Below are 22,751 nucleotides of genomic sequence, written 5' to 3' on the forward strand. Positions count from 1 at the left end.
GAATAATAATTGCCCTGATAAAATACTTTAATTTCGGATACTACTCCTCGATAAATACTTCCCCGTATTCTCCACGCGGTTTTTCATTTTCCATTTTCCGCCACTGTTTTTCGCCCTCTGATCCCCGCTGTTTCCTCCGATCTTACCTCATTTGTGCCTTAATTTTCACTCTGTTTCTTTTGATTAAGGGGTTTCTACGAAAGCTCTAAATTTTCCTGTTTTTTTCTCGGCAAAAGCTAAGGTGAGCCCATTTGTGCCCTATTTCTTCTTCTTTTTTTCTTCGCATGTTTACTTTATTTGTTTGTTCTTCTTTTCTATGGGTTCTCGGGTATTTCATGAGATTCGTGTTCATCTGATGTAATTTGAGTTCATAGGGTGATTGCTACAGTTGCGTTTCCTGATGCAGTTTTAAGTTCATTTAGCTGATGCCATGGTTTACTATCTCCGATTTTTCGTCATTTTTCGTCGTAATTTAGTTACAACTATTCTATTGAACTTCATTTGTCTATTTTTTAGTGAGTTAGAAGTCTTGATGTTTAAGCAGAATTTGTTTTTCTGGTGGTTATTCTGCGATTTTGTGTGGTTGTAGGGAATGCTTGTGGTTTTTATCTGGTTCATTTTATTGCTGAGATTTTTTTTTCTTTTTATATCTTTCTTCTTATCTAGGTTGTAGTTCTTATGAGATACGAGGAGTTTAGGGAAAAAATTGGCTTTTGTGCTTTTCGTGACAGATCTAGTTTTGGCCATGACTTTTTTTTTTTTTTTTTTGCAAATGATTTTTTTTTCTGAATTATTTTATTTTGGTTGTATTTTTCTGCTATAGTGAATATTCATTTAATTTTCCAATTTCCATGATAATCATTTATTTATAGAAAGACGATTATAGCAGCGTAATATGTTTTTTTTGGTTGTTCTAGCTTCTTCTTTTCTTATTCTCTCTTTCCCTTCTTGTATTTGCTACTTTTCTATCAGCTGTACTATTTTTATGTCCATTTCTCTGAAGAGTTTATACCATGAGCTGGTATTTCTTTTCCATTGAGTTTTATCACCTGTTTTGCATTTATTAACATCTATGTGCTAAATTTATTTTGTGGAGACATTTCACATGTTCAGTTGCTTATGACAGTTTAAAGTTCAAAGTGTAATGTGTTTTGGTTTATTTTCATCTATCAGAAGAATCTTTGCTTTATTAATCAAGTCCTTTTTGTAGCAATTATTCTTTGTTTTACATTGTTGGTGTACTCGTGTTTTTGTTTCTCATCATCATTTTTATTTTTTATTGGCTCCAACATTGCTCAAAAGGATGGTTGTGACAGTTTAATGGGTTTTGTTCTCCTCAGTTTAGACACTGAATGAAAGAAAGATTTCCCTATGCTTTAAGTTTGGATTATATTCGCTGGTCATTTTTGTTTTTCACTGTCACCCCAAACTCTTGGATTCCCTTCCTATTTTCTCTTCCATTCTATAATTTTTTTAATAAGTAGTTCATTTTGTTGCGTACTCCATTGTTGGAGCTCCTGCCTTTATTTCGGCCATTTAGTACTCATCTTCAGTCTTTCTCTAGCTCTCACTCACTCACTGACTCATGCACTCATTCATTCACTCACTCACTCACTCACTCATTCTCTCTCTCTCTCTCTGTTATTTTGATTGGGATGACTCCCTCTCTTCTCTATTTGGATAAGCCATTTTCATTCTCTCTCAATCTAATATTTTTATGCTATTTTTTTCTGACATTTGAATGTCTTGGTCAAGGTCCTCTTCATTCAGATGAACTCCTAGTTCAGGAATTTAGGCATGGAGAGGGTACAATCAAACTGGGAGCGCCTTGTCCGGGCAACCTTGCAGAGGGAGCAGCTGCATGGATCTCAACAAGGGCTTGAAAGGCCTTCTAGCGGGCTTGCTGCTGCTGTGCCGCCTTCTCTTGTGAAGACGACCAACATCGATGCAATCCTTCATGCTGCTGATGAAATCGAAGATGAAGCTCCTAATGTTGCTAGAATCCGTAAGTGTTGCACGGTATATGTGTTCATTGTTTTATTATGTTTTATTTATAAGATTGGTTTATGCCTTCATGAACATGTATTTTGTGCCTACACGCTTTTAGTTGTAATGAGATTTATCAAAAGAAGAAAAGCCCGAACATTAGTGAGATCCCAGTTGTACAATGGATTACGGTGTGCTCATATATTTTTCCTTCATTTTTTTTGTACACAGAAGCATTCTCACACACACGTGCATGCCACATCGCATGCACATGCACACTCATGAGATGTACTAACCTGTAAACTCGATGTTAGCTTGGTTATTCATCTATGAGTTTTTATTTTCTGCAGAAAAATTAAGCATCTATGTTCCGCTTTATATACGTGAGTAATAGGGGTTTAGGAAGGGGGGAGAAACCATGGAAGTGCACATACAAATCTTTTACAATCTTAGAGGGCATTTGGGTTTTGGTATAACGCAATCCTACATTTCTCCCCTTTCAAACCTCCTCATTTATGTAATCATGAAAAGGGGTCTGAATACAAAATAGTGAAGGAAAGGGCATGGGGTGATCTAGTTTTAGATTGTTCTCAGTGAGGATAATGTCTTGGAATGTATACACAACACATTGTTGGGCAATTGGGTCGGAGACCGCCCTCATTCAGGTGATTTTATCATGTAACTGGATAGCAAAGGCGTAAGAGAAGGAGAGGAAAACTGTGGTTGAGGATTTTTCAATATTTAGTCACCCAAATCGTTTGAAGAGTGTTTTCCCTGAACTTATGATAAATGTCTGTGGAGCAATGCCCTTGCATTGGCAAGAGGATTTCTGTGCTGAACTCAAGGGTGCTGGAAATAATTGGTCAAATCCATGGGGCATGGTTGTCTGTGGTTGACTTTTGTGTCATTCGGGATATTACTTGGTTTCGGCTCTCTCTGGAGCTTAATCAGTTAATTATTGCTTGTAGAAATATAAAAACTAAGATAATTGAGCTGATAATGAAGTCATGGTGCTTTAGTGTGGCATGGGGTTTGTGGTGGCTCTCCTCATAACGATTTATTGTGATAAACAAGCTGCTATGTGCAGTTGCAAATTCCATCCCCTGTAGAAGTAAAAAATAGATAGAAGTGGGCCATCACTTTTTTAGAGAAAAGGTGGTGGAGCTGGAAGTGAGACATCCATGACATGGGAAATAAATTGTCTAACATTTGATGAATTGGATTAACTTCTTTACAACCTTAATGTAATAGATATCCATGCACCAGCCTGAAGGGATATTTATGTCCATGACATGTTCAGATGGCAAGATTCTTTGTCCTCTTACCTTTTTATTTGATATTTGATCCCAAAACAGAAGGGTATTTTGGTCCTTTTGTGTCTTTATATATATATATATATATATATATATATATATATATATATATATATATATATATATATATATCATATCAGAGGCCCTTGGATTTCATAAAAATATTGCTTTCTTCTTAACTCTGTGGTTTCTTAGAATTTTTGTATCATAGCCTATATGTGAGATTCAAACTTCTGAACCAACAATCAAATACTGACACCAGATGGTAAGGTATAACTCATGTTCTGTGGCACGACGAAGAACACCATAGTATTCTCTAAGCCTATTAGAATGTTTTCTTTGTCTATGGCCAGAGTCCACACCTATGTAACTTATGTTCGTCCAAGAAATATGTTCCTAAACAAACAAAACTTGAGTTCTCCTTGGGAAAATTTCATATAGACCCCTAAAAAAATTCAATTTCGTAATAACTCATCTCGCATTTTCCCTCTCCCACAGCATTAAACTTTAGGAGTATATTTCACCCCACCCTCTCCTCACTTCCCTCCCCTTTCTTCGTTATGTTTACCACAATAACTGGCCCAAACAAAACACAATTTTTTCCCAATCCAATGACTCTCTTGCTCTTGTCCCTTAAAAAAGCAAGTGATGAAAAAGAGAGTTATTGAGTTGGGGATGGCTAGCAAGGTAAAAATAAAGAGGGAAGAGGAGATATGTGAGGAGGGGGTGGGATGATACATCATCATCATCAAAGCCTTTTTCCAATTAATTGGGGTCGGCTGCACGAGTCTTGGTCCGCCATTATGGTCTTTTAAAGGCTATACCCTCAATGACGGCATAAGTCCCCATATCTTTTTGGATTATTCAAACCATGTCCTTTTGGGCCTAACCCTTGCAAATTTCAGTCCTTCCACTTGAACTAATTCACACCTCCCCTCTTAACATGCGTTGTACTTGGTTGGTGCCACACATGGCCAATCCACTTAAGTCTACTCTCTCTCATATTATCTCCTATTGGTGCCACACCCAATTTATTATTAAAAAAATTTTAAAATCACCAGACTGATGTCATATGCCGTCACAGTTCATTGGTCCCGACGTCAGATATCATTGTCCATTACCATTTGATTATTAAAATTCCATTAAACAAACATGCTGATGTCACGTGATGTCATCAGAATTTAATTGGGTGGACTTGCACGTCACCCCACTACCCAACGATCAATTGCTATCAATGTTGTTACAGGTCCTTTTATATGGCTTTTGCGTCCCACATCTCTTCGATGTGGGACAATTTTCATAGCCCAATTGTCACATTGAATGAGCATATAGATTAATACTTAGGTAGGGATGGCTGGGCATCAATAAGAGGGGTGTGCACCTGGCATTAAATTACATGATAAAAAAAGAAATAAAATTATTGAAAATAATAATTGGGTGATAGCGCCCACCACCCCTATCTTTCACCAAAAAAATTTAAATTTACTTGCTAAAAAATCAAAATAAAGAGACTAATACTATTAGGCTATTATCTCATGGGATATTAATAAAAGCAAAAAATAATACTAATATTAGTTTATTGAATATTAAAAAAATATTAGTTTATGAGATATTTTAAGAGGGAAAAATAACACTAACTTATACCACTTAAGAATTATTTTTAAGTTACTTTATCAATTACCCTACATTGCAAGTAATTAATTAATTTATTTTTTAATTGTATTAAAATATAATTGTAAATTTATATTTTTGAATTCTATATTTCTATCCACACTAATTATTATATATTAGATTTATTTATTTGTGAGGGTCATACCCTTGTTTTTTGAATTACGTTTATTATAATATTGTAATTAATAATTATACTAATTACAATGATAACCAAGCCTTATATTTTATTTATTAATTTATTTACATTATAAATTATTCAATGTATTATTTTTTGTTATAGTTGTAAATTAGATTTTTTAAATTAGATGATGTTATTAGACAAATTTCAATTTTGTTCTTATTTGTATAGTAAAATGATGATAAAATAATAAAATACAAACCAATAATTATAATTTCAATGTATAATATTGTATTTAGTTAGGTTTTAATAAATGTTTGATGATAATCTTCATATAGGGAAAGAACATCTCAATATTCGCATATTGTTGAAAAAAATAAAAGTTATTAATGTAGTATCCTCATTTCTTATTGGATTCCTAAAAAACAACATTTATAATGATTTTTAATAATTTTTTTTAATTTTTTTAAGGCCGAATTCAACCGATTTGGTCGATTTCCTATCCGAAATGCAGATTCAACGGTCCGGATGGGTTTTTGGGATGCCCGATCCGGGGCACCAATCCGTTTTTTAAACCATTGGGTAACTTATGGTTTTTGGTTTTGATGGATGGTGTTACATACTTGTACATTTTGATCTTTATTCTGTGAAAGGGTTAATCTCCTTAGAAAAAAAAAAGAAAAATGGAAAAATGAAGAAGAAGAGAGTGTTTCCCAGTTGATTTTTAGGATATAGTAAAGAAGCTGGTCTGTATTTTGGTGCTCGTTGTTCCAAATTATCATCTATTTCTTTTCCAAAGGGGCTATGTAAGACTGGGTTATTAGTCCAGCATGTTAAGTGGTGAAATTCAGTGACACATGTGTTCATAATGTTGGTGTTGTCCCTACCTAACAAGTTTGTATGCTATATTTGAACAATATTCATATTGTTTTGTCTAATGTCATATTTGTTTCATCAAAACCAAAGCATGTTTTGTTTTGTCTAAACGAACACATTGATACTTCACTGCAGAATCATATTTACAACTTGTCGGTCTGTTGGCTCTGTATAACTGTACTTTTAGGCTGATTTGATTTTGTACTATCTGTATATCATATATTACAATGACTTGCCCGTTTTTTTTTTGATTATCCTTCACTAGGGAAGGAATTTGAATATTTTCCCTCATAATATTTGAATATTTTCACCCATAAGATTTTCATTTCGTTCCTGAGAGATCTCCCTTCTCTTCCACAGTTTGTGAGCAAGCTTATTCAATGGCTCAAAATTTGGACCCGAACAGTGATGGAAGAGGTGTACTACAATTCAAAACTGGGTTGCAGTCTTTAATTAAGGTATTTTCCATAGCACAAATAACCGTAGTTTCTGTGTCAATAAGATGAAATTATTTTCTTTTGTATTACCATGGATTCTTTTGTAGCATTCCATTTGGTCTTATCAGTTGTCAACTTCCTTTTGGATTTTATGCAGCAAAAACTTTCAAAGAAGGATGGTGAAAAAATTGATAGGAGTAGAGATATACAACTCCTATGGGAATTCTACACTAAATACAAAGAGAGACATCGAGTAGAGGAGATCCAGAAAGAGGAGCAAAGATTGAGGGAGTCTGGTGTATTTAGTGGTGTATTTAGCAGTAACTTGGGAGAGTATGTACTATTCTTGGTCCATTATATAATTTTGCATAAAAATCTGTTATCTGATGGGCATTTTTGGTTACCACATTCTTTCATTGCGGATAGTAAGTCTTGTTAAATGTCATTTTGTCCTCTAGCATCAGCAAATGCCTGTGAGGGAAGATGCATTAGCTCAATGAACCTTTGCAGGCATTGTCAAATTCGATAGTAAAAGTTGTATATCTCTTGTTTACGCACCTCTCATGAGTAATGCTTGTTTAGCATGTACGAATTTCTGGAAAATTGTAGAAATATATTCGAGTACTTTAATAGATACATTTATTTATTTGGTATGTGGTTGGCCAAAACTGGTCATTCTCATTCTTGAGCTGTAGAGTTATTTCTTTGTTTGAAATTTTGTTATAGACACTAAGACGGAGGTGTAGCATGTGTCCTTTAAGAGCATGCATCTCAATGAGTCTGTTTATGCCTTCACAATATATGATAAATAAACTATTCTAACATCCAATTTTTGAAGTTCTATTATATTTAAAAACAAAATGAAACATTTGGTTATTGAATTTGGTATTGGGGGGCAAATGAAATTTGGGCCGCCAGCATCTGCAATTCCTCCAATGTGGTTGTCATTGGCGTCACTTTAGCATTAATTACGGTCTTGTGTAGCGTGAGTCCTTTAGGAACTTGTATCTCAGTGAGTCTGGTTATGCCTTCACAATATATGGTAAAATAAACTTATCTAACATCCAATTTTGATGTTTTATTATATATAAAAAATGAAATGAAACATTTGGTTATTGAATTTGGTATTGGGGGGCATTTCACTGGCATTAGCCGCCATATGTAACTCGAAATCCCTTTTGGCAATGCCTTCTAATGATTCCAAGAAGAGACAATCACAAGAACCATGATGCATCTTCGTCAAAATGTTCTCCCAACTAATTGGGGTCGGCTACACGAATCGTTGTCCTCCATTCTGTTCTATTAAAGGCCATATCCTCAGTGAGGCCATAAGTTTCCATATCTTTTCTTCTTATTTCCAACCATGTCCTTTTGGGCCTATTTCTTGCCTTGTTTGAGCCTTCCACTTGAACTAACTTGCACCTCCTAACAGGTGTTGTACTGGATCTTTGCCACATATGGCCAGCCAACCTAAGTCTGCTCGCTCTCATTTTATCAACCCACCTAAGTCTACTCTCTCTCATCTTATCGCTTATTGGTGTCGCACCAAAATTTTTTCGATTGTATTCATTTCAAATTCTATCCCTCTTGTCTTGCCACTCATCGATCTCAACATCCTCATCTCCGCTACACTCATTCTATGTTCTATAGGTATATTGTTTTTTTTTATTAGTTAACATTCTGCCTCATAGAGCAAAGCTGGTCTCACAGCTGTCTATAGAACTTGCCTTTCACCTTCATTGGCATGCGGCGATCACATAAAAATCTGGTTACACATCTCCACTTCTCCCACCCAGCTCTAATTTTATGTGCGGCATTTTTCTTCAATCTCTCTATTTTCTTAGATTATCGACCCAAGATTCGAAAGTGTACTCTTTTTGGTATTTTTTGGCTGTCAATCTTATTTACTTCCTAGTCTCTACTCCGATTATTACTAAACTTGCATTCCATATACTCTATCTTAGTCTAGCTATTTTAAAAACTTTAGATCTAGAGCATCCCTCTAGAGTTCTTTGTGTTGATGCTGTTTGGGTCTCATAGATCAAATGTCATTGAAAACTCACTCATCTCTTCACTAGTTGTTTGTACACTGATTAATGGTCCATCGTGCATATCTCTCACCAAGTCGATGTAGTAGACTCTTTTCTTTTTCTACACCCACCAATCAAATCTCGAGGTAATCTATCATAAGCTTTTTCTAGATCAATAAGGTCATGTGGAGGTCTTTTCCCTTCGCCCTAAACTTCTCAATCAGTTGTCTAAGTAGGAAAATAGCCTCGGTTGTTTACCTCCTTGGCATAAAACCGAATTGGTTTTCATAAGCACTCAGATTATGATACCAAAAGTGTTCTATTGACCAACTTCAAGGCACCATAAACCCTCTTTTCTTGGGAAAAATACTATTCGCTTTCATTGCTATAATAGTGCTACTGTGTGCGATTTTCGTGTGCATGGTTTTTTTTTCTGTGATATTTCCCTGAGCTAGTGTGCATGATGGTGCAGAAACTTAATATGTTGGCTGCTTTTGTGGAAGTCAAATATTGTGTTTCTTCTAATCTAGTGGTAACCATGCACGTGGTGTCTAAGGACATCTCTGTTTTTAAATTTTGAGACTTATATGCTTGAGTACTAGTTTTAGTTCTTCTATTATTCTTTGTACTATTTCAAAGAGATATTTCTTTGTGCTACTTCATGCTGCATTTCTTGTGCCAGGAGGGAACGTCGTTCTAAAGAAATGAAGAAGGTTTATGCTACTCTGAGGGCCTTGGTTGAGGTTATGGAAGCACTTTCCAAAGATGCGCACCCTGATGAAGTGGGCAGACTGGTTCATGAAGAGGTACTTTAAGCAATTACTTGTCCTTATTGTTTGCTCTGTTTTCATTATTATTACATGGTCAGTATTTTCGTTTCATGGCAAGTTCAATTACTTCAGATGTTTAGATGTTGGACACTGGAGCCAGAAAATTACCTGCTTTGAATCTGAAACCTTAACCGATGGGAAGAAATTTTCTGTAGGAACCATTGATTCAGTTGCATTACTCTTTGATGTATCTGGATAGATTTGTAATGAACATTGTGGCCATTATTAGCCAAAAGAATATCTATGGTTGCAGTCCCTCGGTTTTCTTGCTATGTTGTGCCCCTTTACTGTTCTTGCTCCTTAATATGTTGGTACTTTACCATCTCAATGGAAATTTGCTTGATTATATATTTCATATTTTTGAGAACCAAGCCCAAATAGTTTGGATCAATGTTCACGAAGGCGGAGGCGCCTGCCTAGGCAGTTTGGCCATCTTCGCCTCCCCCTTGGGATGGGGGCAGTTATCAGTTACACTTTGGCTATGGTCTATTTAGTTCGAAAATATTTATATTTTTTATTTTGTGTTATAGTCTATTTATTTCAAACAACAATATTCCAATAACTTCAAATGCACACATGAAGGAATACATAATGTTTTTTTACTTCTTCACACAAATTCTTTGTTGTGTAATTCTTCCATATATTGCACTGATCCATATAATTTCTTATAATTTTCTGTGGGTTTTAGCCATATTTGTTAATTTTCTTATAATAATCTCCCAGCTAACCAAACCATGAAACGAACCCTAATTTGTGAGGGTTCCTTGCACATGCAGTACCACATATCATCAAGATTGGTCCTTTAAATCATCAACCATCATTTCAAAATCATGTTTAAACAGTAAAAGAAGCCATCTTTACGAAATAATCAACGGAAATCACAACTCAATTCCTCAAATTAACCATTAATTGCTTATTTACCCTTGGCCGAGGGCACCCTAGGCCAAGTTCTTCCAAGGTTCCGCCTAACCAGATCAAGGACACCCAGGATGCTCGCCTAGGCGTTTTGACTCCGAATTTTGGAACAATGGTTAGGACAAGGCTCGAATGATGACGATGATGATATTTCATATTTTGGAGAGGTGTAAGCTCTTGTTAGGAGTTTGTTGTCATCTCACTCCAGAATTCAGATTTGCATGCTAATGGGTTTTATATCTTATTACTGAGCATATGAGCTCTTTTATGATGAATTTCCTTGTTACATACTTTCTGAACTTGTTGCAGTTAAAAAAGATAGAGCAATCTGATGCGACACTGAAGGATGAGCTCACTCCATATAACATTATCCCCTTAGATGCACCATCACTAACAAATGCGATTGGAATTTTCCCAGAAGTAAGTCTTCTGACTTCACTGTATTGGTGTTGCGTTTGCCAGTGAATATATGCTTCCTAAAGAGTTCCCCATTTGGAAGTTTTAAGAAACCACCAGTTGGTCTATTGGGAACTGTATATATTACACCTAGGTTTTTTTTGTATCTAGGATGCAAAATTTTTTTGTTCATCTAGATCTTATTTATTATTGTTGATTCCAGGTGAAGGCTGCAGTATCTGCGATACAGTATACAGTGGACTTCCCTCGGATTCCTGCTGGTTTTTCAGTTTCTCAGTTGCGAAGTTTAGATATGTTTGATCTCCTCCAGTATGCCTTTGGCTTTCAGGTTTAAGTATATGTATCACTTTTTGATTATGTTAATTATCCTAATATTTCTTGATAATCTCTGGCTGCACTTTGTCAGCTGATAAGGATATTTAGCTTGCCTTGGTTATTACTTTACCTCTTTATGTAAACCACTTGATAAAAGAATATGCCTTTCAATGTGCAGTATGTATGTCGGTTCTGTGATATTCAATGATTTCTCCTTCAAAAGCCATCCCCAGTTAGTTTTTTTCAGATGACTTAAATGTTTGGTTCTTCTGTAGAAAGACAACATCCGCAACCAACGAGAGAATGTGGTTCTTCATATAGCTAATGCGCAGACTCTTCTTGGCATTCCTGAAGGAAATGATCCAGTAAGTACCATTTCCATAATATTGTCATGACTGCTTCAATTGCTAATATGTGTGACAACAATGTTGTATGTAGATAATGCAGACCGATCCTTTTCAGTGGGATACTTTGTCCTATTTTGTACAAAATTTTCAGACAGCCCATGTTTGGGACATGTTTACATACTGAAGCCATATATCCTACTTCCACAGTCTTGTCATGACACAGTCATATAAACTTGCTGATGGTTTGTAGCACCATTTTGTTACTAATTTTCAAAATTACAAAAGTAATCGAATTTGCAGGCGCCAACAGAGATGCCTAGATGGCATCTCAATGGCCCTTAAAAGCTTCTTATTGCCATGATATACCTTAGGGCATGAAAAGTGCGGATTCTTGGATTGATATAAGCTTCCCATGGCAGTACTAGAAATGGATTACTGGAATGTCTTAGTGTATGGATCGGAAACGATTCAGTGAGGCAGCCATTTTGATTTACGGGAATCATGTTGGCATGTGTTATCCAGATGTTCATGGATATTGATGTGAAATGGATTACACATTTCTTATTCTGGCAAGCACGAGCAGATGAGAGAAATTCCATAGCAATGTGGAAACATGAGTAAGCACAGCAAAAACGTGAGGATCAAGCAAAAACGAAAAGAAAAGAAAACAACAAAAATGGTGTACAAGAAAAGAAAACAACAAAAATGGTGTACCTATATTTGTATTGGGTTACTGTTTTTTTTATAAATTGTTGAAGTTAAGCTTGTCCATTTCTGAAAGGCATTTGTGATAAAATGAGTTTCCATGTGCATTCCTTTTTCTTTCTAACCATGAGTTTAGCCTTTTGGATGTGGATGCAATTCATGCTGCATTGTAGAAATATGATTTTGGTTCCTACTATCAGGCTGCTTGGTGGTGTGCTACATTTGTGGCCATTATTGATTGGGCTCTAGAGGTGGTTGTTTTAGAATTTTGGGATGAAGTTTACAAGTGCATGTGCGTATGCCCATGTGCATGTGGATGCTTGTATGGGTTACTGTTTTTTTAAATAAATTGTTGAAGTTAAGCTTGTCCATTTCTGAAAGACATTTGTGATAAAATGAGTTTCCATGTGCATTCCTTTTTCTTTCTGATGATGTGTTTAGCCTTTTGGATGTGGATGCAATTAATGCTGCTATATGGAAACATCATTTTCGTTCCTGCTATCAGGCTGCTGGGTGGTGTACTATGTTTGTGGCCATTATTGATTGGGCTCTAGCCATTATTGATTGGGCTCTAGAGGTGGTTATTTTAGTATTTTGGGATGAGGTTTACAAGGGCAAGTGCATGTGTGTGTGCCCATGTGCATGTGCATGTGTGTGAGTGAGCCCTTGCATCTTTTTTTTTTTTTACACTGTATAGATTATGAGAGAGAGCATATGGACCCTGTAGGAGAGAGAGTTCTCACATCAAACACTTGGAGGACATGTTCATCTTTTTCTTCTTCTTATATGTAGAGAGAATATGATTTCTTGAGAGAGGGGGTCAAGTATTGAACACTTGGAGGTCGTCTTTTATTTCTTATTATATGTATAGAGAGAGAATATCAGATCTTGAGAGGCAAGAGAGAGCATATGGGTCAATGTGTGTGTATGTGGGCATGCGAGAGAGAGAGAGAGAGAGAGGGAGACCTCGTAACGAATACTTGGAGGCCAATTGCTTTTTCTTCTTCTTCTTTTATGAGAGAAAGTACATGGGTCCGTGAGCGAGAGAGAGAAGGGCCGTAATCATTTGTACAAACCTTGACTAGTTATTTATTTTTTAAGGGAACTTATGTGATAAGATGAGAGATAGTAGGCCTAGGTGGGCTGGCCATATGCAGTGCAGACCTAGTACAACACCTGTTAGGAGGTGCTAGTTGGTTCAAGTGGAAGGCTAAAAAAAGATTAAGAGGTAGGCCCAAAAGAACATATTTGAAAGTAGTGGGAAAAGATTTAACAAAATTTAGGGACTTATGGCCTCAGTGAGGGTATGGTCCTTGATAGAGTAGAATGATGGACCGGGATTCGTATACCTGATCCCAAATAGTTGGGAAAATGCTATGATGATGATGATGAAGGAGACTTATGTAATTTTTTCCTTTTTTATTTTTTATAGATGGTGATGATGATGAAGGGGACTTAATGTAATTTTTGCCTTTTTTATTTTTTATTCCAGGGATAGCACTAGGCGTATATGGTTATGGGGGGCTTAGAATGCCCTCCTAAACCCTTTTCCCCCTATTTATTGGGGAAAAAGGACCTTTTTTGACCTTGGCCTAGCGTATTTTTCTTCCCTCAGCCAAGTTGCATCTAGATGCCCTTCTGAAGGGGAGTGCCTAGGGAGCACCTTGGCGCCAGGAGCATGCCTTATGGCGAGGCCTTGGGCTCTCAAGAGCATACCTGCCTAGGGCACGCCTAGGCATTTTAAAGCAACCAGGCGGCCAAATTTTTCAACATTGTCCATATTAGGGGTTGGTGGGGGGTAAGAGCAGTCAATTTTTTGGTTTCTCGTACTTCATGTCGATTTGCGCATCATTTGATGTCTTGTCCCTCCTTGGCATGTGAGACACATGCGCACATGTACACAAGTCAGCATAAACATGTGTACATGAACTATTAAGTGGCATCAATATTATTTCATTCCAATTTATCTATGCTCTAAGGATGTAGAATTTCTTAAGTAACCTTTTTTCCATTTCTTTCTTTGCAGAAGATAGATGAGAAAGCGATCACTAATGTTTTCCGGAAAGTTCTTGATAACTATATCAAGTGGTGCGGATACTTGGGCCAACGTCCTGTATGGAATAGGTATATTCTTTACATTATCTTTGTTTCCTTGTTATCATTGTAAAAGGACTGATTGGACCACCCGGTCTGATCGAATTGAACTGGATATTTTTCCATGTTTTATAGTTTTTAGTGTGTTTTGAAGAGTTGTGGACTTTTTTCCTCTATTAGACTATCGATCAGTTTGGACCAGACCAGGCTAATCACCAATTGGACCTCCAGTCTGGTCCTTCTAATTTTGCTTGTTACTGTAATTAGTTTCTATTTTCTAACCATCACCACATTTTAGCTTGGAAGCTCTGAACAGGGAACGCAAGCTTATATTCCTTTCTTTGTATTTTCTCATCTGGGGAGAAGCAGCTAATATTCGATTCTTGCCGGAATGCATCTGTTATCTATTCCACAATGTGAGTGCTTTTCTTCCTTATCTGGGGATCACATACTGTTGCATTTGGATTCAGTTAATGAATTTATGCTGTCATTTTGTTTTTGTGTAAGCACAAACACACTTGCAGTTGTATGTTTTTGTTTGTATATTACTGCATTATGTATATAACTTTATATTTCTGCGCTATAACTTTCTAAATTAAATATATTTCTGTATTATGCTAAGAAGATCATGATGCACCCCTCTCTTATAAGAGATTGAGATGCCTAATCCTCCACAATCTGCATTGATTATGTTGTATACTTGTATCCATGTCATATAAATGATGTAGTCTTAGGAATCAGGGATGGGTTTGATTTGTGAAGGTGTTGACAAATGGAACTATACATTCCAAGTTCATAACCTACTGCTGAACTATCTTAAAAAAAGATATAATTTTGACAGTTTCTGATGAAAAGTTAAGTGCTAAGAAAATGATCTGAGCATGACAAAAGGTCTGAAGCCAAGAAACTGCTTCCTGGGAGTCACTTTGATGATGAGATCTGAATTACTCAGGCTGTTGACTTGAAAAGATTCTCCATAGTTCATAACTTCCAGGGTAAAGAGTGAGAAGGGCTAGGGTATTTTGCAGGATCTTGAGGAATAATTTGACATTCATTTTCATTCGAACTAATATGTTTGCATTTTTTTTTGCTTCTAAAATTATTTATTGCAGTTGAAAGGAATGCAGCAAGGTAAAAATCATACTTGGTAATTTGTTAGTGTTCCTTTATCACATACCTTAACATGGTACAAGTTGATCAATTGTGGAGCTTGACTTGCCTTTCTCTGCAACTATAAGATCATGAACAATTGCCTTGTACTGGATCTAAAGTGTTTCTTTCAGATTTGTGATGTTTATATGTCCCTTGTTTCACTGTTTTCATGTGAATTGTGGTTTATCATTCTCATTGATTTTGTGAGTTTATTTTCTGTTCTCTGAGATCAAATGATTTTCGAGTGTATTATTGATTTTACCATCTGGGTTACTTGGTTTGACGTGATACCTGAGTGCTGCAGCTGGCAAAGGATTTGGATGTGATATTAAACCAACCTGAAGCTCAACCAGCCATGAGTTGTACAAGTGAAGATGGAAAAGTGTCTTTTCTTAAGGAAATCGTCATCCCTATCTACGATACAATGGCAGCGGTAGTGTATCTCCTATCTTATGTGTATTCTTTTGTGATGCATGAAATTGATACCTCATGAGATTCTCTTGAAATCGAGAATCTCATGGGTATTGTTGTACTTATTGTTATTGTGGTTAATTGCAGCTGTTTGTGGGCACTGACTGACCTGTTGCTTTGGAATTTTAACTTGGTTAATTTGCATTTGTCCTATGGAAATTCATGTATGGAAGTGTGATACTTTGGTAATTGGACAATCCATTGTTGCATTGAAAGTTTCCATGGCCTTTCAAGGATGTGTTAACATTTTCCAAAGACCATTTTTGACAATTTTTATGAGGTGTAGCTTATTGTCCACCTTTCCGAAACATGACGTGTTGGTGACCTCTTATAAATTCTTTGTCCATTGCTTATTTAATTTCTGGAATTTCATTTTTGAGAAGGAATCCACATGTTCCATTGAAACTTAGGTATATTTTTAAGTGCTTACATAATGCTGAATGCAGACATTGTGAGTCTAATTACCAAAGAGTATAAAAAATGTGGCGGTGTTCCCCATTGACTAGAAGCCATAGTTGAGTGTACTGGGAGCACGAGGATCGACTCATGCAGGAACCTTCCTAGGTTGGGAGCACATTCTATACAAATTTTTAATTTATAAATAAATCTTTCAGAAAAATTAAAAATTTAATAAAAATTTTAAAATTCATTCATCGCACATAATACAATAAGAAATGGGCACACTAGAATTTTGCAATAAAAAAGTAATTATTTGAATTTTGTTTAGTTAATAATAATATTTTTATATCCCTTTTTGGTGTAGTTTATGTAACAATGATCCCACAAAATGCAATTAAAAAAAGTATCCTGATACACATCGGGATAACCAATAACGATACAACAGAGCTAAGTTTTTATTGATGAACATAGGCTTTGTTTACATTTTGACACTTTACGACATCCAAAAGCATAACAAGTTGCTTTATTTGCAAATTTACACTTTACAACATCCAAAACATTAGAGAGAGTAGAAGAACTTTCAAAAAAAAAAAGAAAGGAAAAACATTAGAGAGAGTGTAACATTCAAATGAATCATCTTCTTTCCCTCCTCTTGCCCTTTCGAGTAGCTTGGAGCGATCCTTGAAAAGTGGGGATCCAGATCCAAAAAGTTGGGAATAGAGATCCCTATCCATCAGGCAGATTGCCCCAAAATCTTGGAGCAGAATTGACACCTAAGTTATGCGATCCCTGTAACAATGCTAGAAACTATCTTAGAGTTCCCTTTGCCGGCTAATCCATGGTGAGCTTCTCTTCGCATGCTTAATGGATATTTGCTTATGTTAGTTGCTTCATCCTATCAATAATGGCTTTTGGCCTTTTTTTTTTTTTTTTGAAACTGTTGACTTTGTATTAAGAATAAAAGAGATTACATTATATGAAAAACGCAAACACTGAAGTGTTGTGCTGATCTCAACAAAAAAGAAGAACAAAGAGAACCATTTTCACTGCTTTTTCAATGCATATAATTTGGGAGAATGGCAGAAAAGAAACCTAGTTGAAACGGTTAAGTCGTAGGCAATGAGGCTCCTTGTTTAGCTAGGTTGTCAGCCGCTTGATTGGCCTTCCTCTAGATATGAGTCTATGAAACCCGAGTATACCTGCAAATGTTGAAAATCTCATAAAAAATGGACCAAGTCTCCAGGGGGGTGGTGCCTCTTGGGAGGCCCAGGAGAGTGCATTTTTGGAATCCCCTTCCACGGTCAAAACAGAGCTCCATTCAGGGTTGAAATTTTTCAAGCCTTCCAATAGGGCGCAGGCTTCTGCCATGGTGGAATCTGTTATGCCGATTTGGGACGAAAAGGGAAAGAGGGAGATGCCCAAATTGCTTTTGTAAATACCCCTGACACCTGCCGGGCCCATGTTGCCGAGGGAGCAACCATTGAAGTTTAATTTGGTCTGGCCTAGTTAAGGGGGTCTCCAGAGGGAGGGGCGAGTGGCCTGTCTTAGGCGATGGTAAAGAATGGTGTGCCAATTAAGGAGGAAGTGGCAGGCCGAGAACAGATTGAATTGTTTGCTGTTGGTTGCCCTAATGATAACCAGGGACTTGATAGATACTTTGGGCCTTTTGCTATCATACATGACCTGTTACTTCTCTATTATTACTGTAATTATTCCATGGAAGAGCTCCTCTTGTTACACTTCCCTCTCATCTCAACATATCTCCCCCCACCTTGCCAACCTCTCAACAATTGTGGTGTCATACCTGGCTTGATGTACTTGTGCTCTGACTCCCAATGAGTAAGATTATCTGTCAAGGGTCATTTCTAAACACAAATGGTACTTGCCATTAAAAGAACTACTAATCTGGATTTCAATATTTCTTAGTAGTTTTGGCTTTTGTCCTTTGGGAACTTCTATTTAAGATGGTTCAGATGTGATTGAGAGTGATTGTTTATTTATTTGTTTCCTTGAATTGTGCTTGTTCATTATAGGACAAAGCTAGAGCAAACTTAGATATTGTCTGTGTCATTTCCTAGTTATGTTTTTTTCTTTTGGCAACATATGCTATTAAATGTACAGGAGGCTTCAAGGAATAATAATGGAAAGGCAGCTCATTCAGAATGGAGGAACTATGATGACTTCAACGAATATTTCTGGTTAGGCTCTGCAATGTTGAAAACTTATTTAGTGGTTTGTTGTCCTATAACCTTTCCTTTAATTCTTTATTTCTATCTTGTAGGTCATCTAATTGCTTCAAATGGGGCTGGCCATTGCAGAAAGATCATGCTTTCCTTTTCCATCCAAAGAAGGGGAAAAAGGTTGGTATTTCATAAATATTGTTATTTCCAATGTTCTTTGTTGGTGCTTACGTTTTTCTCACAATATCTGTGTGAGGTTTTTGGAGATAGATCTCTTAGAAAGAATAGCAACTGTGGCTGCATGAGAGTGGAAGAATGAGGGGAAAACTTATGTATTTATATACGAAATAAGTTACAAAGGACAACATTGTCATATAGACTAGTCAGCTCTAAAGAATAATAAAAACGCATGTGTACTCAGTGCATATATAGAATAGTACAACAAATGCACATTCTCTACACTCTCCTTAAAGTTGGTTGTTGTACGTCATGCATGCCCACCTGCCTCGTAATGCCATAAATCTGGTCTCAACCGACTGGCGTGGTAAAGAATTGGCTAATTGATATTCAGCCTTGGTATTTGGATTTAACATCTAGTTTTCCTGGTAAAATGGCCATTCAACCTTGATGTGGTTTGTTATCTTGTGGAAGACGGGATTTGTGGCAATGGAGATGCCTACTTACTTGTCACATTGCAAAGCTATAGCAATATGATGTGCACACCCATATCACTTAACATCTCACATACTAGTGATGCCGTGGCTCGATATTCTGCTTCTGCACTAGGTACCATGACTACACTTTGCTTTTATTGTTTCTCCAACTTACTGAATTCTCCCCCCCCCCCCACCCCCCCCGCCCCCCCTACACCCAGTACGTAGTTGATCAACAATCAACTGGTCAGCACCTGCCGTAGCTGCATAGACCAAGAGAAGGATTGTGCCTGAATAGAAGTCCCTTATTGCTCCTGAATTGATTATCAGTATTGCTTCTAAATGTGAAGATCGTGGAGTGTGCATGAACTGGCTAACCCTGCTAACTGCATCAGTCTCCTGATAATCAATTTGTTATTCTGGGTGAAACCTTTGATTACAATTTGGGCCTTGCAGCATTCAATACTTCCATCATGCTTAAGCTTGAGTCTGAAGCCCATCGGCTCCTTATTGTCCTCATTTCAAAGGGGAGAGGTACTATGTCTCTGAAGAGCTTGGATATCTTCTCCATTACTGTTCTCCAATTCGGGGTTTTTCATGACTTTCTCATAAATAAGTTGTGGGGTTTGAGACAATATTTGAAAGAAAGGAAAGACCTATGTTAGAAAGAAAGAGTGGTATAAGAAACAAACCATTCCATTGGATGACAAACTCCTTTTGATTTTCATATTGCAACTGGAAGATCCATGTGAGATGGAGAAGTTGTAAATGGTGAAGAAAGTTCGGTCTCAGTCAGCCCACGAGAAGGTTAATCCCCGGATTATCAGTCGCTATGATGTCCTTAACAATGGGTTGCCTTTGTCTTCCTAAATAGGTCAATATGGGCCTTTCTGTGATCTATGCGCACTACACTGAGGTGTAGAAGAGGCACTTCCTCTTGTCCAGTCTATGGTCCTCCCCCTGAATTTCAACTTGAAGCTTGCAATCCTTTTTGGAAAAACTAACATTTCCAAAAAGGTTACATGTCTCGACCCCGAAAGTTCCTTCTTTTTGGTTTGCACTTTACTGAGCATGCATCCAACTCGTCCCTAGCTGTCTCATTAAGGTGTGCAACATGTTAATTCAAAGGCATGCGTATGAGGCAAATTGGGTGCTTTCCTTGTTAATTTTTCTTGGACTGTGATGACCAAGAGCTCGTGTGGGCAATCTATCCATAAGATTAGTTGGCACTGACAGTGAACTTCTTACAAATTTTCTGCTTTGCAGCACCATTTTTTGTGGTGTTGCAGGATATGAGGTCTGATAAATTATCCTATCTTCTTTTAAATATTGGGTCATGTTCCTGTTTTTATACACTGTTCTATTATTAGTCCTAAAGGTTTTGACTTTGTCATTGAACTATGCTTATGAAAAACCTTAACAATTCCAAACACCTCTGATTTGGATTTTATGCAATAGACTGAAGTAGTGCGCGAGCAATCATCACTGAAGAAAACAAAATATTGTGCGCAGGTGATAGAATTCGCTGGTGCAGGACTCCACACTTTGGAATGAATTAGAGAAAACAAATTTGAACAAGGCACTCCATTTTTAATGAAAGGAAAACAACAGTGTTTTGGAAATTGACATGTTCCCATTAAGACACAATATGATCTGGAAAAGAAACTGAAGGTAAAAGATTCCTAAGAACTTGACTTGAGGCATTCTTTAAATGAGCTCGCCAAAGGCCTCCCTCTTTATTATCTCTGGATACAAAACCTACTGGTGCTTTCCCAAAGATGTAGAGTCCATTGTCCTCATACCCCTCCCCAATCGTCTTCCTGGTCTTCAAACTCAGAAATCACAACAATATGGTGAAAGTTATACTACTACAGTTCATATTTTTTGTAATGCTGCTGACAGATAGGAACGACCCCTGGAAGACTTAGAGTGGGGGTGAGGATAATGGATCCCTCACCTTCAACGGATGAAGAGAGCGATCAGCTAGGGTAACTGTATTGGAAGCAAGGTTTCTTTGATTGAGATTAAATAAAGGAAACTCACTAGTCATATGCTCTGTTGCTCCAGAGTCAATGACCCGGTTGGCTGATAGATTGTTTAGTGATTTCCTTCTCTGAAAAAGCATAATGAGTTGGTTATTTTGTCATGTAAGGACTTGTTTGAGGAATCTATTACTGGTGGACTGCGGGCTTGGTTGGTGGTCTTGTTGGTTATCCATGCAAGGCCCAACGGGCCAACACCTATTCCTCATGTTTTATAATCGATTGCAATGCTAACATTTCGGTCTAGGTGCTGTACCCCGATTACGTGCATGTTCACTCCTATGTGCTAATTAAAAATCTTTCACAAAAGCCAGATTAGGGACCTTCGAAGCGGCCCTCATTACTTCTTTGCATTTTTCTTCTCTTTGAAGAAGAGCGTAGACAAAGTTGATTGATGGTAATTTCTTAGCAGAAAATATATGTGTTCATACCATCTCATAATCGTCATTAAGACCATCCAGAGTTTGAAAATATGCCGGGCGGTAGGCCACTTACATGGTGAGGGCTCATAAAGTTTGAGTTCCTCCCACATGCGTTTATGTGATCTGTAATATTCTTATAGAGATAGGTCTCCTTGAGAGCATAAGACTTTATCTCTAGAGTTGATACACTTGAGCAATATTAACCTTCTGGGTCCTTTAATGTGTCCCCTATTTTTTTGGTTCTGCTTGAGGAACAACAATCAACTTGTAATGTTTTCATCAATAGAGTTGAGAATCTATGCCACAAAAAGTGAATCTGATGCCATCTACTCTTCATATGTAGGGTCAGACAGATCCAGGGCACTTGGGTTCTCCTTATCTGAGTCCTTTTTTGTGTTTTCACTAAGCATCATTGTGATGTCCTTGTCCCATGTTAAATTGCTGCATGAGGATGAATTCGTTTGATTTGCAATTTCATGTATTAACAAATTTGTCGGAGAATACCCGAAATGGTGCTGTAGACTGGGATAATTGCTTAACACCTCGGATCAATCCTGATTTTTTTGAGCAAGATGTAGGTATTTGATCACTACAAAAGGTGTGCATGTATTGATCACTGCAAACCCTAAGAATCCTTCCTGACTTAAAATCTGGGCTCTGGAATTAAAAAAATGTGCCTTATTACTACTTTGATACCATGTAAAGTGTGTGGTGATAAATCTCTGAGAAAGAAGAACAACTGTGGCTACAGAGGGTGGATTAAAAGCAAAGAACGATGCTAGCGCTGTTAGGTTAAATATTGTGGATCATTCTGCTTAGTTTCCTGCTCTATATACTGTAATGTTTGATCACTTGAAAATGACGCTTGGAATTTATGATTAGTAAACAAGCTCTTTCTTTTTTTATCAACTTCAGCATTTTAAATTTTTTTTCTGTAGCTTATATTTAAATCTGGAGGCCATTATACAACATGGAATTCCTCACTTAGGAAAGAAACAAAATGCAATTCCATGCTTATGAAAGGAACCTTTGTTTACCATGCTCTCTAGTTGTGTCAGGCATATATGTTTAAGAGATCCTTACCTAACCATACCATCTTTTAGGACATTGACCTACCTACGTTTGTTATGGAGTTCAGATCTCTATCAGACTGACAATTGCGTTAATATCAGTGAACACACTTCATTACGACCACAAGTGGCCAGCACCTCATCTATCTGATAGAGTGCATGACAGGATGTCCTTTAGTAGGATCTTGAAGTTCATGAAGGAGCTGGATTTCGTTATGTATGGGTCTATTTTGTTGGGATGGAATGTGTTAGTTGGAGGATAGGATTTCTATTTCTGCAGCTTTTGTAGCGATTTCCTTCGATAGAAT

General features: G+C 37.0%; 1 protein-coding gene across 2 annotated transcripts in view; it reads left to right on the forward strand.

Moving 5' to 3' along the window:
* Window positions 1-22,751, forward strand: part of GSL8 (glucan synthase-like 8) — a 58,724-nt gene continuing 35,973 nt past the window's right edge. Inside the window, exons 1-13 of one of the 2 annotated variants that reach the window (XM_011622908.3) lie at window positions 1-241; window positions 1,756-2,005; window positions 6,325-6,422; window positions 6,559-6,734; window positions 9,114-9,237; window positions 10,486-10,596; window positions 10,796-10,921; window positions 11,184-11,273; window positions 13,987-14,084; window positions 14,353-14,470; window positions 15,511-15,639; window positions 18,198-18,274; window positions 18,358-18,436. In XM_011622908.3, the coding sequence (XP_011621210.1) occupies window positions 1,798-2,005; window positions 6,325-6,422; window positions 6,559-6,734; window positions 9,114-9,237; window positions 10,486-10,596; window positions 10,796-10,921; window positions 11,184-11,273; window positions 13,987-14,084; window positions 14,353-14,470; window positions 15,511-15,639; window positions 18,198-18,274; window positions 18,358-18,436 (1,434 nt within the window). In that variant the 5' untranslated portion in view covers window positions 1-241; window positions 1,756-1,797. Of the gene's footprint in view, window positions 242-290; window positions 388-1,755; window positions 2,006-6,324; window positions 6,423-6,558; window positions 6,735-9,113; window positions 9,238-10,485; window positions 10,597-10,795; window positions 10,922-11,183; window positions 11,274-13,986; window positions 14,085-14,352; window positions 14,471-15,510; window positions 15,640-18,197; window positions 18,275-18,357; window positions 18,437-22,751 lie in introns of those variants that run through there. The other variant, XM_088856115.1, reaches the window with a different exon arrangement.

Source organism: Amborella trichopoda, chromosome 13 (assembly GCF_054954075.1).
Source record: "Amborella trichopoda isolate Santa Cruz 75 chromosome 13, AtrichopodaSantaCruz75HAP2 v2.0, whole genome shotgun sequence".
NCBI classification, from domain to species: domain Eukaryota; kingdom Viridiplantae; phylum Streptophyta; class Magnoliopsida; order Amborellales; family Amborellaceae; genus Amborella; species Amborella trichopoda.